We start from the raw sequence: 17,385 nt of genomic DNA on the forward strand, positions 1-17,385 counted from the left end.
ACTCCAGCACAACTAACAGCAGAGCTGACTTGCTAGGGAGCCACTTGCTGCATATCACTGCACCCTGACTTTGGATTTTTAAGGAAGATTTTACTTTTAGCTGGTCAAGTAAGAGAGATGAAACTCAAACCTCTGTTGAGCATCCAACAGGTATGGGAAGCACCTGACAGCATTACTAGGCTGCTGATTAACAAGTTAACCATTCCTAAAAAATGCCACAGGTATCAAACAGCTTACCAAGGACCTGGGTTTCATGAAACACAAGTCTTAGGGGCTCAGCTGAAACACTGTGAGGTTGGTACAGCTGCTCCAGCATTGTTAGTCTGCCCTTACCTCATTGCATCCCGGATTGTCGACAAGCTGATGGCTACTGGCGTGGAGAGGCTGGCCAGCATTGACAGGATTCAGGACCACTTTGTCTCCAATGACCACCTGTAGACAAGTGCAGCATCAGACAGAAGCCTGCAACCTGAGAAAGCTCTTTTGTTTGTTTGGTTTTTTGGTTTTTTTTTTTTTTTAATGGGACTGATGGGAAGAAATCCCTGCCTTGCAGTCTGGAGACATGCCAGGCTGAGTATGAGAACCAGGGGTCTGTTTGCTTCAGCATTTAGCTCATCATACTCATTTATCCCGGCAGAAAAAAGCCTATAGTATGGGACTAGGAGGCTTTCAGAAGAAACAGCCTGCAATCCTGGTAACAAGCCTCCCTGCTTCTTTCCATGAAGTGCTTTCATTGGTTAGCATTTAATGAATAATTCCTATAGCAAAAGCTCAGCCAAAAATCCTCCTCCTCCTCCAAGGCACACTTCCATGTGTAAAATCCAACTCTTGGCCAGGCTGGCACGTGACTTGAGACAGAAGCACTTGATTACGTACAGTCAAGTCCAGCTCTTCCCTTCCTCCAGGGCAAAGGCTTTAACTCAAAACCAGAAAGGCTTTTCTGTGCTGGACTGTGAGAAAGCACCTGAGAACAGATGTGATTTAAGAGCTTACTGGCCATTGAGACTGCCCTGCCCCGGGCTCTGGCTGTACTCGGGGTGCCTGTGTGCCTGTAGAACAGGACCTGTCACAGACAGGTACGGGACTACTCTACAGGATCAATCATCCCTAGTTGATACTGGGTTTAGGTGGCAAATATATACTTGGACTCTATCACAGGGCACAGAGAAGCTTATTCCCTTCTGGTTTCAGGCAGACAGTAAGCCCAGGTGACTCAGATTTGTAAGAAAAGAGATTACAAGATGATAACAGCAACGCATTTCATTCAGAACCACTTATTCCCCAGATTTCCCATGAACAGGGCCATGTAACCTCATTATTACCTTATTCCTCACATCCAAAATTATGATGAATTTTGCTTCCCAAGCTAACAACAACGCTGCAAACCAAGACACTAATTATTTGTTCCAAATCTACCGAGAGCGCTCAACGCTTCCCACCATTTTGAATCGGGCAGGAGTTGTGAAAGGCTAGCATAATTAGGTCCCTTATTCCTTCCAACATTAAATCATCCCATGTTTCCAAAATACAAAGTTACCATAGCAATCCTCCTCCCCCTCATGACAGCATAGGAAAAAAGGTTGTTCCTGCAACATCACGCACTCCAGATCTGTGCATTTCATTAATTGCAAGACTGGGCTCCTGGAGCAAGCCTGGCACGAAGCAGGATGCAGCGATGTTCCTCTCGGCACTTACGCTGTCTCCAATGGATCGCAGTTTGTAGAAGGGCTGGATGTAGAACCAGGAGCCTTCGTTTCCAGCTTCGTCCAAGGTCACCCTCATAGCATTCTTCTCGAGCAGAGCTGGAAGCCTCTTATTTACTGTTAAGTATTTGTTACTTTTTAAGTGAAGCAGCTAGAATAAGAATTAGAGTTCAGTTCTAAGAATGCTCAGTGTTCCTCCCCTCAACAAGTAATGAGCGTGCATCAGATAACCACAGTATTAGATGGAAATTAAAATAAAACTCAAATTATATACAAATATTGGTGAATTCAGGCCCAATTCCACTTATGCTTCTGTCATTTCATACACACTCCTATGGCACATGTCATCGTCAGCTAACCCAACTGTCCTTTCTCCATCAAATGATAAAACACCTTGAAATGCTCTTGTCACTTCAGAGCAGCCTGGTCAAAAACCCCAGACCAAAAGCTGCAGAACACTGGGGGACTGAGTGGTTTTCCAAAGTGGGAAGTGGGTGGTGAGGAGCAAAGCTCTTCGCCTTGCCTTGCTTGGTCTGATTTAACAGAGAACTTCACTGCTTCTCTGAAGGTTCTCTTCAAAAAAGTCTTGTCCTTCAACCCCGGGCTGTGTTCACCTTGCAGCCTGCATGCCAGCAGCAGGTGGAAGCTGCCACAGGTCCCATCCCAGCTCCAACCAACCTCTCAGATCTGCCATGGACTGAGCAGATAAGCCAGTTTCCGGGCGTCTGAGTACCAAAAATAGTGGTTACTCACAAACACTTCTACCCCAGGGGCAACACAGGTAAAAACTTATCACTGCATTTAGTGTTGATGTTGGTAGTCCAACCAGAAGTGGATGCAGTTCTTTTTCCCAATAATGAAAGTAGATTTTTGCCTCACACAGACTCTTAATTCAATCACAAGCACTGCTCTGCCCTTCCTCCAGCCCTGCTCCCAGTCCCACAGCAGCTTTACGGGGCAGCCAGCTGATCTGCCTCCATGATTTGGACTCAATGATCTCTTGAGGTCCTTCCGATCCCTACAACTCTGTGAAACTGCCCTTGCAGCAGGAGAACCCAGCCTGCTGGTGGTCCCAGCCATCCCCTCTGGTACCATGTCAGCAGAGTAAGTAAAAATAGTATCTGCATAGTACTTACTTTATCTAAGGCTGAAAACCCTCAGTAACTATCCCCACTGAGAGGCACTGAGGCACTCCAGCAGCAGAGGTAGGTCTGCTTCAGCTGGGGTGAACCAGCACCTGCTGCACAGTATGTTCCCCATTCACTAAAGACCTGCCTTGAATTACACAAATATGATATTCCCCATTTTTCCTGGGTTTGATGCATGGTTTGGATCTCCTTCATCCCCCAGGACCTAACACACCCTCTGCTTCACGGGGCTGCAGTGACTTATATGGCTTGATTTTCTCCCTCTCTGTCAGTTTACCATCTGATGTATCAACATTTGATTTGAGACCATATTTGGCATTGCACAGTGCCCATGACACCTTCTGAATGGCCAACCCTACTGAAGGCTCCAGCAAGTCCTTCTGAAGAGAGCAATCCTATGGTGACCTCCAAGCAAAAGCACATTTAACCCCTAATGAAGTGACTCCCTCATGGCTCTATGGCCAGGTCAGGACACTGTCACACCCTGTGAAGCTACAGGCTCCTGTCCATGGATTCCTGAAACAGGACAGGAACGGTTGGACTTGATGATCTTAAAGGTCTTTTCCAACCTTGGGATTCAGTGATATTTCCCATCACACCGAGCTGGTGAGCTTGAGCACAGCCCTACCCAGCTTGCCAGCCGTGCCCAGCCCACCTGGATCACGTTGCCGTACTGGATGACTGTTCCCAGCAGCTTTCTGTTCTCTGTTTCATTCTGTTTCTTCTCCAGATCTGCTGCATGCTGAAATGAAAGGAGAGTTCAGCTGCTGACCGTGCCTCAGGAGCGTGGCCAAACACCCCAGGCTCTGCAGGAGACTTCAAAGCACCGTAAAAACAAGGAGCACCTGAAGAACCCTTTTCCAGCAGTGCCATTGCTGATTCCCTCTCTCAGTTGTTTAGGAAGACAGACACAGAGCACTAAGTAATCCATAATTTCTGTAGAATCTGACCAGATTTTGGAATAAAAAAGGAAATTAAATGCTCAGACAAACACCACACCTACGGAGGGAAGGTGAAAAGGGATGGGTAACAGCCCCAGCCAGGAAATCTGTATTCCTTCCTGCTAACTTCTGTGCAAACTGAAAGAGAAGGATCTCAACTCCAGCTCTTTATTTACTTCACCACTGAAGGCCCCATCTTTTCCACAGCCTGTCTTTTTACAATGACTTTGTTTTAAAAGAAGTGAGCTATTTTGCCCAGGCTGTTTTTAACCCATTTCATTTGGCAAAGAAATTCTCTCTTGCCTTACGTGAAAGATTGTTTTTTCATTTAAAAAAAAATTAAATAAATCTGGATTTGCTTTTACCAATATCTGGCAGTACAGAGCCATTTAAAACTAGACTTTTTGGAGACTAGGCATCAATGTTTCTGGTTCGCTTCTCAGATCTCAAGGATACAGCAGCTCCAAGTTTTTCCTGGAGGAAAAGAAAGTGCCCACAGTTCCTATCTGTAGTAAGGGAAAGTAGTAGTAACACAGGACAAAGCTGAGCTACTGCAGAGGAAGAGCTATCTGTATACCATCATAAAACTTCAGCATCTTCAGCTTACACAAAACGTGCTATTTTTAGGCGTTGTGCGAGGTATGACAGCTGGCTCTTGCTCCTGGAGAACCTGGAATACAGCTGCTCATTCACATCCAAAAATACATTCAGAAACACAACCCAGCGTCATTTCGTCTTTAATACTGAGAAAAAAACGCTTTAACTTTGAAATCAAGGAGAAAAAACCAAAGTGTTCTGAGACAGGATTTCCTCAAGGCCTTATGGCTGAGAGAAGGCTGTGGGGGGACCTCACTGCAGCCTTCCAGTCCCTGAAGGGAGCAGAGAAACAGGAGGGGAAACAGCTTGTTAAAAGGGTGGATAACTGCAGGACAAGGGGGATGGAGTGAAGCTGAAGGAGGGAAGGGCTAGATTAGATATTGGGGGGAAGTTTTTTTCAGAGAGAGTGGTGAGGGGCTGGAACAGGCTGCCCAGAGAGGGGGTGGGTGTCCCATCCCTGGGGGTGTTCAAAGCCAGGTTGGATGGGGCCCTGGGCAGCCTTGTGTAGCTCCAGGCCTGGAGGTTGGTGTCCCTGCCTGTGGCAGGGGGTTGGAGCTCTGTGACCCTTGGGGTCCCTTCCAACCCAGCCCTGTCTATGAGTCTATGATCGCAGAGGACACGACTTCTCTGCCTGCATGGGATCGGGTGCCCCATTCAGGATAAATGAAGGAAAACTCTGTATTCTGAGAAAACATGATTAAGCCTCTGGGTGACAGTGACAATGATTCCCGAAGGGAGAATCATTTTCTCTTGCCACTAGATGTCAGCTTCTCAACCAGCACCCGTTCCGGATAAGAAGACAGACAAGTGTCCCAGATTTTAAATCCCTTAAATGGCATTAACTTAAAATAACCTGACCTCAGCATTGAGCGCTCCATCACGGACAATAAATTCCACCAGCAGACAAACAGAAGCCAAAAAAGGCAAGTGATGATGAACACACCTTGCATCACCAATTTTGTTGGGTAGAAATCGCATGCACTGATTAATTTAATCAGGGGCAGAGCACAGGATTGGATGAAACGTGTCAGGGCAGAGCTGCCCCCCTGCAGCACCCATCATGAGACAGGCAGGGGAGTTAGTGCATCCCGTGTCCCAGCGAATGGAAGTGATGCCACCTGCACCAGTATGACTGGCAGACAATTAAGTTGCGATTAATTAAGTGATGTACATGGGACCAAGTGATTGTGAAGCCGTGCATCAGCCCCTGGTCACTGAGGCCCTGGGCTGGCACACGTAGGTAAAGGATTAGCCTGTCTGTCTCAGCAATGCAAATTAAATCACTGCTAACCAATCTGTGAAGTACCTCAACCCCGTCACCAGCAGTTCCTGCGTGGTGCTGCGTTCCTGTAAGGGCATCGCTCAGCTGGGGCTGAACACTGGAGAAATCTCATCCTGGAATTCCACAGGGACGCCAGCACCACACCATAAAGTGTTAGCAGAACAGGAACAGGGCCCAAACCCCTCACTGGCACGTACCAAGACAGCTTTAAATGACACTGTGATCCAGGGCAATTACACAGCATTTTTTCTTCTGTTCAGACCACACTTGCTCTCAAAAATCCCCAAACTCACACACGTAACCCACAGGCTTAAGCTTTCCCCTCCCCTCATACACCAGAAACCCCAAGCCCAGAACCCCCTGTTCCTTAAAGCTTGCCAGAGCAGAGCCTGCTTTGCTTCCCATCACTAAAGGGGCAGGAGAAACGCAGCACAAGTGAGAGACCTCTCTGCTACAGCCAGTACCAAAATAGCTTTCTCCTTGCCAAGTTCATCCTCCTAGGTTATAAAAATTATGTTTTCAGAAGCAAAATGAGTCAAACCCTCAGCCTTTGTGGAACGCAGAAGCGAGGCAGCCATATGGCAATCAGCAAATGACACTCTCCTACGGGGCCATTCTGTATTTCAGTCTACAATGAGCCTAATATAGGCTGAAAGACTCTAAAAATATTTAGAATTGTAATTTTGACGTGAAGTACTCGAGCTATGTTATTTTAACATAAACAAGGAGTTTATTTAACTCTAAAGTCAACAGATGGTATTTAAGTTAGCTTTTTTTTTATATATATATATATAGGGACTCTAAAAACAGCAATCAATTGCCTTACAGGCTTTTCAACTGCTGAATGTCAACATTTTGCCGAGAAAATGTTAAATACTGCAAGCTAATAAGGAAGGAGAGGCTGTCTGGCCTTATAATTACTCATAATTACCCATCAACCTTGCATCGGGTTTGCACAGCAAGGTTTTGTTACTAACAGCAGCTGTACTTTGAGGAATCCCAATAGGTTTACGGGGCCTGTAGCTCAGATGGCATCTCCCAGCACAGCCCACACCAGGGCCTCACATCGAGATGCAACACCCAAGAAGCCTCCATTCGGAGTTGTTTGAAGGGTGCCCTTTTTAGGCTGTTATCCCCCAAAATGCCCAAGCAGAGTGACACTGCAGGTTAACAGCAAGAGCTTAAGTAACTGCTGTGACTCTAAGCCAAGCTCATACATACCAATATTGGGACACACAGAGCTTGGACAGGATGTTGTCATAAATCAGAGGATGTTTATAGGCTTAGATCTCAGCGAATGTCTCAAGAAAAGTCCTGTATGCTGACTTCTATACACTTTCTCAGTGTCTCCCAGTTAACTGTGTCAATCTGATTGGAAATCCTGATTTCAAGCAGCACGGATGAGAGTCCCGACGGTCAGGAGGAGCCCAGACATGAATACTCACATGCAGCTTATTGAGCAGCACAGCATCTGTTGTGCTGTTTGCCCCCGGCTTTGCTGCTTTCCAGAACTGCTTCTGAGCAGAGTACCGGTTCATGGGACATAGCTTGAACAGGCAATCTGCAAAAACACATTAAATAAACACAAAGATCACTTCAACCAGTTGTAATTATCTGGGGGTTGCTGCTAGCATTGTCCAAGCATTGCAGCAGGGAGGAAAGGTTTATAAAACAAATTCCAAAGAGCTCTTGATCAGACAAATGCTTTCTGGAGCAACAAGAACGTTGCCCCATGAATGATAAAAATTAACTGCTGCTGCCAAGCATCTGATGCAAGACTAGAAAGTTTATAACTTGCCCCAGTCAAAACCACTGCCATACTAAGAGAGTAACACGTTCCAACGCCTTCCCAGACAACCAGGCTTGCAGTTTGCTGCTTGTAGCTCTTCTACTTGAGCAGGTAACGCTGTTCCACACACCCTGTGCTAGGCTGGCTGGGGGATTTAATTTGGTTTTGTTGTTGTTTGCTTAGCTGTTAAACCAAATCCCTCCTGTAAGGCACAAAGAATTGGTAACAGCAAACCCCACATCAGGTTCCTCACCCAGTCCGGCCACACAGTTTATTTAACATTCTGCCAGGCAAAAGCCAGGGATTACAGCTTTGTGCCTTATTAAAAATACATTTTTAGATTAAAGGGATGCTAACTTATCAGTAATAAACCCAAATTAGCTGCGTTTACTATTTTCCTCCCCTCTGTCGCCAAGCAACCCAACACACAAGAAAATCAAGGGAGCTATTCAAAGTCAGGGCCCGAAGGAGCCGTGCACAAGTTTAAAACAAGTGCCAAAAAAGCCAGAGGGATGTTCCTGGTGCCTCTTTGGCAGTGGCAGGGACATCAAACTTCAAGCTGCTGATGCCTGAGGCATTTCTTGAGGCCAATGGACACGTTGGCTGCATGTCCCCCACATGGGACAAGTCACCACAGCCCTGCCAGAGGTGAAGGGGCTGAGTCCCACCGGAGACAGACCTCAGTAATTCCCCTCAGGATGCTGTTTGGGGGGACACCTTCACTCTCTCCACTCCTCTCTCAAGGACAAGACCTGTTTGATGCTGCTCTACCTGTCCAGCCCAGGCTCCAAGCACCATCAGACCACACCAGGCAGTACCACACGCCTTCAGAACCAAATCCCCTCCTGACAAGGACCAGCACCGGTGGCAGATGTTCCTTGCATCCCATCGAGGCACCAACTGCTGAAGGGGCTGAGCATCCATCCCACACCACCACAGCAGGTCCTGCAGCCTGCTCAGCTGCGGGTATACCAGTAACAAACACAGTAGGGGGTGGTTTGGCACTGGGGATCTTTATTGGAGTGGCACATCGTGGGGAAGGAGAGAAAGAGCTGAGGACATGCGGAAGGAGATTTAATCGCATCTGCCCAGAGATGCTCAGCCCCACTGTGACACTGCCAGCTGGGACCTTCTGAGCCTACAAGAGAAGTGGAAAGGGAAGCACAAGCTGCACTCTCCAGGTCTGTTCTGCTCCCTTCATATTCAACATTTCCATAAAGATGATTCACAGAGATTGACAGCACAGAATAGATTCCCAAAGCCACTGCAGGCTGGCACTTTAAGCTAAGACTATGCATTGTAAGCAACACACCAGTTATAAAATTTGCTATTTTTGCTGAAACCATCAGTTCACACAATGACAGCAATTAACACACAGAGCTGCACAGAAGAATTAATTGTATGCTACATTTAGTCACAGCGCAAGTGTGCTTTTTTTCCCCCATCCTTTTCAGTCAAGAAAGTTGTCAAGTTAGGCATAACTCCTCAATTGTTAACTGCAAGCAACCCCCTCCCTTCCCTGTAGCACAGGGGGAAGGTCTACACGTGCTTGACCTTGTCCAAGGCAAGAAGGGAAAACATGATGTGTTTTTCTTTGGTTACAATGCTGCAGACCTAAAATAAACAGTGAAAAACCCAACATGTGGGGTTGTGTTTTTCCAAGTATTTGTTCCACAAAATATAGCTCTTATGTGGCTGGGGAGTTAAACTTTGCCTTATTCACCTTAAGATGACCACCAGAGGCTGGTTAGTACTGAATGTGTTTCATCATGGGTCAAACTACACGAACTTCATGGCTCTAAGACTTTGAGCTCTCCAGACTCCACAGGCCTGTAACGCTCCCAAAAATCAACATGCAAGGATGTGCTAGCTGAGTGCCATCACGGTCAGCAGCCTGCAACCCACAGCAGTGGCAGACCAGCCATGTGCCAGACACTGTGCCATGGAAGTCAGGTCTGCTTCTCTCGGATCCACAAGAAGCCAAAGCAGCTGAAATGATCTGCTGTCTGCTCTGATGATGGATCTGAGCAGCTTTAGCCACGTAGGAAAGGTGATAAAGCTCTTACTGCAGAGCAATTCCATCTTATTATACACTGTTTGTTGAGTATTAACCATGAAAGAATGTGTTTTCTTTTCAGATCTTCCTGATACACAGTGAAAAATGGCAGAACCACGCACTGAGTAAGTATAAAAATAAAATCCCACGTCACTGCTGATGACACGATGCCACATCACCAAGCCTGAACACCCAACAGAGGTCCTGCAGGAAGAAGTGTGTGCACAACACATCACACGGGTGATGAATGAAGGTTATGAGGACTTGGATTAATTGTGCATGCCAAAGTTTCCAAGCTAAAGCCTGCTGCTCCCTCAGCAATCACTCAGCACCTGATGCAGAGGATAGAATCAGACCATGTTTGCCCCATGTGATATATGGATGCTCTCAGGGTTCAGACACTTAAATCCCTGCAGGGCTCTTTGCCACATGAACCTCACAGAAAAGGTCTCAGTGATGTTTATCCTCTGCATGTACCAGCAGCACAGAGGAACAGTCAAAATTAAGGATACTGGGAACCCAGAAAATTCTGTGTTCTGGTGTATTCTGGGGTGCAGTGAGGAGAGAAACCTGCCAGCTACCTTACACCAAGTGCAATGCTCCTTTCTAGCCCACACTTTGCATCCTCTCTCCTTCCTCTTCCATTCCCTCCACTTGTACCTTGGCTTATAACTTGGCTTCTTTCCTATCCCCAGACGCAGAATCCAAACTTCCAGCCTTCCCTGCCAGCCCAAGCCCAGCCAGACTCTATTTCCACCCCAATTAATTCAGCCCCCAGCAATTGATGAACCCATCTCTTCTCTCTTCTCCCACGGCAGCAATGCACAGCTTCCCTCCCAACACCATGGGGGGGGATTATGTTTCACCCAGACAATCCTCATCACCCAAAGTTCTGCCACTGCATCATCCAAGATGCTTTATGCTCCCAAAGCATAAGGAACCAGATTTTTTCCTTAAACACTGTAATATTTTGCCCATCACCTTTGAGGAATGCAGACCTTCCTTAGAAACACCCCTGGGACAGGTACCTGGGGGAAGCAGGGCAATAATCCAACAAACCAGCAAAGCTTAAACACATTGGGCTGGAAAAGCATCCTGCAACGGGACCTTTCAGCCAACCTTGAGCCTCTGCAGCATTTCTACATTCACCCTGCAGTGAAAGAGGCCCACACAGCCCAGGGGCAGGTAAGCATATAGTCAGTCTCTTGGAGGGGTAACAGCATCTGGGCTCCAGGCACAGGACCTGAAGCAGAAAGAGACGTCGCTGCTTCAGAGCACATCAGCGAGCTCCCTTCTGGTGCTGCCCCATGCATGACTTGCTGGGTCCCCACGTCCTGTCCTACCTGCCAGGCTCTTGCTCCCACAGCAGCTGAAACACCTGGCCAGACTGATAGGTTTTCCTTGATTTTTTTGTCTTTTTTTCCTGTTTCCATGGACTCTGTTGCACGGGAACTCAAGCAGCAGTTTGGCACTACATTCATGAGATCATCATCAAGTACCTTTATCCTTGCAAGACTTGCCCAAGATTGCAAATACCCACTAACTGCAGAGGGGCTGGCACAGTTTGGAGGAGCAGGTGGAGCATTTCAGAGCCCACACAGGGTATGACCACGTTCCTTCACCGTGGGCTGCCTGAAACACACGACTTGGACGTACCCATGCGATTCCAGCCCTCCCTCCTGAGGGTTTCCCCACTGTCATGTTACTACATCAATTCTACCCTCAGTGTATGAACACAGCTCGGAATGGACACCCACAGCTCTCTGTGGTGCCTCTGCTGGAGGACAGACAGCCACCATCCACTCTTAAACCCTCCCACCTTCACTACTTCCACCCCAGGATCGGCTCAGCTCAGCTCTGAGACAGAGCACACAACTTTTCTCACTTGTTTCTCAACGATCTGGAAGCACTTTCAGCCTCAGCCAGGCTGGTTGTATAATGCACCAACCACTCATCATTTTTTCCAATGCTCCCCCAGCTATTTTAAGTGTTTAGTAGAAAGACTTTGCTAACTTCTCTGCAGCTAGAGAAAGCAGGCATCGAGGATTTCACTGGCAATGAAAAGGGGTGCTGTTATTTCAGCCCCAGACTTTACAAAGTGCCAACTGGAGAAAGGTGAGAGTCAAGAAGAATGATTTCCTCTCCCAAAAATTGTACCTCAGAGTACTTTCAGAGGAAGGAAATCTATAAAGATGAAGATATTTAAATAAGTCACTTATAAAACCCACTGAATATTTAACACCAACACAGCTGTTTCTTCGTTACTTGGAAAAAAAAAATCCCCACAAACTCCTTTTCCTTTAAAAGAAAATTAGCAATTCCCTGGTGAAATTCAGCTGTTTCTCTTCAGACTTTTCTATACTTAGATACCCCATGTTTCCCCAAGGCCAGAGCCTGCTCAGAGTGGAGCATAACTCCATGGACTGCACTTTATTGTTATTTTAAATATAAAGATGAGGTGACACAGCTGGCAATGACAGAAATACTGACAAAGAGAAGTTCTTGAGTTTGTATTTGTGAACGATGCGCAGCTCTGATAAGCTCCCAAGGAGGATGACACTGCATGGGATGAAGAGATTATTTGTTTAAAGGCAAAATGAAGGCTTCTTTTGTGTTGAAGTGAAATGTTTCTGCCCAGGAGGCACACAGAATAACACAAACTCCATACGTTCCATCTCGGGCAGGTTTTGGTTCCTGAGAAGCCCTGGGATTACTACATCCTCTATTTCTAGGCTTGTTCCTTCTGAGGTTTAAAATGAATAGCTGACAGCCTGAGAGGTTCAGAGAATGTAGAACAAAAGCCGCTACAGAAATGTGTTGATTATTCATCATTCCTGCATTTCCATAAAGAGGGAGGGGGGGAAAAAGAAATTAACAGAACCTGATCCTACTGAAATTGTCATCTTTGCAAGGGGAAGACATCCTTTCCTCTCCTCTCCTCCTTGCTGGGAGCACAGCAAACCATTCCCAAACCTATTCTGTCCAGGCACACTGAACACCTGACCCGCTCCCTGGCCGCAGCTCCAGCAAAACAAGGAGCCAAACCCAGGCTGTGCCTGTTGAGCCCAGGGATAACCCAAGTCATGTCCCACACTACCAACAGTTCTGCCATGCCACAAGCTGGGCAGCTTAAGCACAGGTGAGCTGTTCTCCCAGAAGAGCTCCTGGAAAGCAGCCCTGCTGAGAAGGACCTGGGTCTCATGGTGGGTGAGAAACTTAACATGAGCCAGCAGTGGCTCTTGCAGCTGGGGAGGGCGATGGGATCCTGGGCTCCATCAGCAGAGGGGTGCCAGCAGGGACAGGGAGGGGACTGTCCCTCTCTGCTCTGCCCTGGGGAGGCCCCAACTGGAGTCCTGTGTCCAGAGCTGGGGCCCCAGTACAAGAAAGATGTGGGACTGTTGGAGAGGGGTCAGAGGAGCCACAGAGATGATCAGAGAGGCTGAAGGAGCTGAGCTTGTTCAGCCTGGAGAAGAGAAGGCTGTGGGGGGACCTCATTGCAGCCTCCCAGTCCCTGAAGGGAGCAGAGGAACAGGAGGGGAATCAGCTTGTTAAAAGGGTAGACAAAGACAGGACAAGGGGGATGGATTAAAGCTAAAGGAAGGGTTAGATGAGGTATTAGGGGGAAGCTCTTTCCAGAGAGAGTGGTGAGGGGCTGGAACAGGCTGCCCAGAGAGGGGGTGGGTGCCCCATCCCTGGGGGTGTTCAAGGCCAGGTTGGATGGGGCCCTGGGCAACCTTGTGTAGCTCCAGGCCTGGAGGTTGGTGTCCCTGCCTGTGGCAGGGGGTTGGAACTCTGTGATCCTTGGGGTCCCTTCCAACCCAGCCCAGTCTGGGATTCTATGATTTCCATCACCCAAAACCCCTGCTGTGATCACACACACGCTGCCACGTAACCCAGCTGCTTGGCATCCAAAGGGTGAACTAACTGTGTGACAAGATATCTCAGAGGTTTCTGCTGCTGGGAAATCTGTCCCCTCCCTTCTGCACACCATTGCACCACACCCATTCCAAGGACCTGCAGTGCTTTTCTTAAAGCAGAATAACAAGAAGGAAAATCTCCCTTGGCCACCAGCACTTCAGTGGAAAACCTGCCTGATTTATGACCTAAATATACCTTAATTTTTACATTAAAATAACCACCTTCAAATTCACATCCACAGGACAGGAGGGGAACCACCCTCTTGTTCATTCACAGGTTGTTCTGCCAATGGAAATCACCTCTGGCTGTAACACCACAGGAAACAACATCATTAGCTGAGGTAGCACACCATGGGATGAGACTGCAACCACCACAAACTGGAAAAGTTACAGGCCCAAAAGCTGGACATGGAGCATCAATGCCTACTCAATCCAGTGTTCATTAATACAGCATTAATTAAAAAGCAATGGCTTTTTGAACACATAACAAATCAGCATACCAGCCCACACAACCTTATCAGTAACTTTACCAGAGTGTTCTCCAGGCATTGAGATTTCCCACGGGGTAAGGCTGTCCCTCAGCGAAAGCTGAGCAGGGTAACTGTACTCTGGCAAGGAAGAGCAGCCACACTGTTCCAGACCTGTGGGGAAGCATCTCCTGAGGCTCTGGATACTCTGCCAGTCTGGGGGTAAGTTAGGGAGCAGAGCAGAGACACTGCACAAGGCTATGAGCAAAGCCCCTGAGACCACGACAGTAGCAAAGTGCCCCAAAAAGTACCAGAAGACTAACAGGAGAAACACACCTTGAAGTAAACATCTTTGGTACCAAAGAGTTCAGAACACCCCAGTGTTTGTTTCATTTCTCCATGTAACCTCTTTGGTCTCCTTCAAAAAGAAAACTGCTACTCAAAGAGAGAGAAATGTTTAGATGCTGGATATACAGGCAGCTCCTGAGGGAAACATCTGCAGGAAGGACCAGCTTTGTGTTTCAGTTGCTGAGCAAAGATGCTTCATGCAGACACCAAGCCAGAAGGGACAGCAACAGGAGCAGAAGGAAGAACACTGATGGGTTTAACTAAAACACAGCCCCCAGTTGATGTCTAAGGGGTCAGGTTAAACAATGAAGGAAAACTGTCAGTCTCCTTGTCGCTGAGGTGTGGAACTGCCATGGACAACTTGTCCCTGGATGGGTTACCAGAGGGGTGCAAGAGATCTGCAAGGACAAGACCACACTGAGCTTCTGCAGAGACAACTGTTAAGGACAGAGAGCAACTATGCCAGGTAACCTTGTGAGGACTAAGGGTCTTCTTCATGGACACAAAGGATAATCTGGACCAAGAGAAGGTATTCAAACTAAGGTTTAGCTATGAAGGTACAGAAGCTAAGAAGAAGCTCAAGAACCTTTAGAAGAAGTCAAAGCACCACGATGGCTCCTGGCTAGTAACAAATACAAGCCAGAAAAAACAAATAATAAACATCTTAATTTTGAGGAGAAGGGAGAAAGAAGAGTAAAAAACCCATGAGAAGAGTTCACAACTGCACACGTGAATCTGAGCTAATGCAGGACCCCAAGAATGCTACTGGCTTTGGTGAATGTTTTTACTGTCACAGCTCATCTCCATCCCTGGTTCAGCATGGAAAGGAATCCTGGACTAGGGACAAGCCTTGCCAATAGGGATATCTGAAGGCAACCCCCCTCCTCTCTCCACAAGTATGGAAATTTGAGTTTTGCATGCTCTAAGGAGAAGCATTTGCACTTTATATAAAAGGAACTGAGCAGATTCATGTCCAGAGGAGCTGCAGAGGCATTTTTAAGTGGGCTGCCATGGCTTTAGCCTTTGTCCCAGCATTGGAAGCTGTATGCTTAGCTCAGGAAGCCATCCCCCATCTCCCTTTTAGTAACTTCCACGATCAATCTCCCTGTGAGGCACCAAAACACACATCTCAGCACAAAACCCTGGGACATTTTCCCTCAAGATCATCAGGTCTTTTCAGTCCACACCAGCAGCATTTCCCAGCAGCAGCAAAGCACCATGGACTCATCTGCTGGCCACGTTTTGTTTCATTTCCACTACTCACCCCCTGGATTTCATTTTCACATTTGTTTCTTCCCTTGTTCCTGCTTTCCTGGAATAAAGTTCCTGCTCTGAGCGGGTCAGGAAGTGGGGACAGGTGGCTGGGAACAGCTCGGGCAGCCCAAGCACGGGAAGAATAAGGAAGATCAGGTTTCAAACAGCCCTGAAAGCACCCATGTTGAGCAGTGTGGAAAGAACACGGCTGTGCTGCTAGAGCTGCTGTGACTGAGCAGGGTAATAAGACTCATTTCTATTGAGGAAGGGTTGGCACATCGTAAGGGATGAGCCACCGCAGCACCACGCAAACAGAAGGTCAACTTGACAGCTGTGCAATTAAGGAACTCCATTTTCAGCTTTTAAATCCATTTGGCTTAAAAAAAACCCAACCCCACATGGCTAAAGAATAAGATGCACTGAAGTTCAGTGAGTGTTTGATAATATTATCCAAATGGAGGATGGAAGAATTGAAGAAATAAAGAAGTGAATCCAGGGCTTTCATTGTTGTCACGCTAATGAAGTGCTGGGATCCCCTGCCCAGCACTTAGCTGTTCTGTTCCCTGTGCCCAGTGCCACTGTCCCAAGCTCTGGTCCTTCCACAGACCTGCTGGTGCCACAGACTACGGGACGGCTGGACCTGCTGGACCCACTGATGTCTCACTGCACTCATCCCTGCCTCCCAAACACAGAGCTCACCACGCCTGCTCCATGCCTGACGTAACTCCTGACGTCACCTACTCCAGCGCTCTGCTATTTCTACATCAAACCTGTTTATTTTTGCAGTTCAACCTGTCACTACTTTCCCTCTCCACGTGGGCGTGCAGCACAGAGCTGCTCCCTCTCCCAGCAGCATCCGCAGGCTCCCTTGTCCCTGTCCCACCACTTCCAAGACACAAGACCAACGGGTCCCGTTCCTGACCATGTTCCTCTGGATTTGCTCTGGCTGGCTCATACCTTTCCACAAGTACAAGGCACAGAATGGGACAAGACACTCCTGCTGGGAAGTAAAACTGGAACAAATAATCCCTGTGCCTTTGGCAATGTTTCTTTATAGATATTCCAAGGCAGTAACTGCACTTTTTGTAACAGCACAGCACCAGTGATTCCTGTTCAAACAGTGATCCCTGCAAGCCCCAGATCCTCTCTGACTGTGTGCTGAGCGTGCCCATCCTGCTTCTCCTCCTCCCTGGATGCACTGAGCTAAGGACAACCTTTGACACAAGCCACCACCACACTGTGATGCCGTTTCCCACAACATTTCTTCTTCCCAAGGCAATTCTGAGTGAATTCCCAAGCTCCATCTTCTCCATGGGGCTTGCAGAGGACAGCAGGCTGTGAGAAGCCGTTACCAGCAGCATGGTGGTGGATGGTCAGAGCTACACTGGCAGCAGCAGGCAGCATCCATAACAGCTTAATTACAACGGAATCTTCGAGGTTGGAAAAGGCCTCTAAGATCAAGAACAACCATCCATCCATGTTAACTAAACCACATGCTGCCACACAGTCAGATGAACTTCTAGCAAGTTGGCTACAGAGAGGCCTCAGCAGCCCTGTGCAGAGCTCAGCAAAGCACAAAGAAATACTAAAAAACCCCAGACCTGCCTTAATTCTAGGCAACAGCACCTTGGAGTGGAGCAGGGCAGCATCGTGCTGCTGAACCGTGCTGTGCTCCCAGGCAAGCAGAGAGCAGCACCAGCGTCCACATCTGTTTCCTGAGCCCGAAAGCTTCACTCCTCCTGACTCTCTGTTCCTAGGCTTGGCTGGAGTCTTTCACCTCACTCACTGGGGCCCCCTCCCTCTACTTTAAACAGTCACCATCCTCCTGGCAGGGGACCAGAGATGCTCTTGCCTATCAAATGAGGCCACTCCATCTGTCCCAG

At 47.7% G+C, this 17,385-nt stretch overlaps 1 protein-coding gene across 4 annotated transcripts in view; it reads right to left on the minus strand.

Annotated features, from left to right (window-relative positions):
- Positions 1–17,385, minus strand: part of ITPR1 (inositol 1,4,5-trisphosphate receptor type 1) — a gene marked incomplete at its 5' end in the record, with an annotated part of 159,646 nt that overhangs the window by 116,898 nt on the left and 25,363 nt on the right. For all 4 annotated transcript variants that reach the window (XM_084269793.1, XM_084269792.1, XM_084269791.1 and 1 more), the window contains 4 exons: positions 334–432; positions 1,696–1,854; positions 3,507–3,593; positions 7,117–7,232. In XM_084269793.1, coding sequence (XP_084125919.1) covers positions 334–432; positions 1,696–1,854; positions 3,507–3,593; positions 7,117–7,232 — 461 coding nt within the window. The remainder of the gene's footprint in view (positions 1–333; positions 433–1,695; positions 1,855–3,506; positions 3,594–7,116; positions 7,233–17,385) is intronic.

The sequence above is a fragment of the Gallinula chloropus genome, assembly GCF_964237585.1.
Source record: "Gallinula chloropus genome assembly, chromosome: 12".
NCBI classification, from domain to species: Eukaryota; Metazoa; Chordata; class Aves; order Gruiformes; family Rallidae; genus Gallinula; species Gallinula chloropus.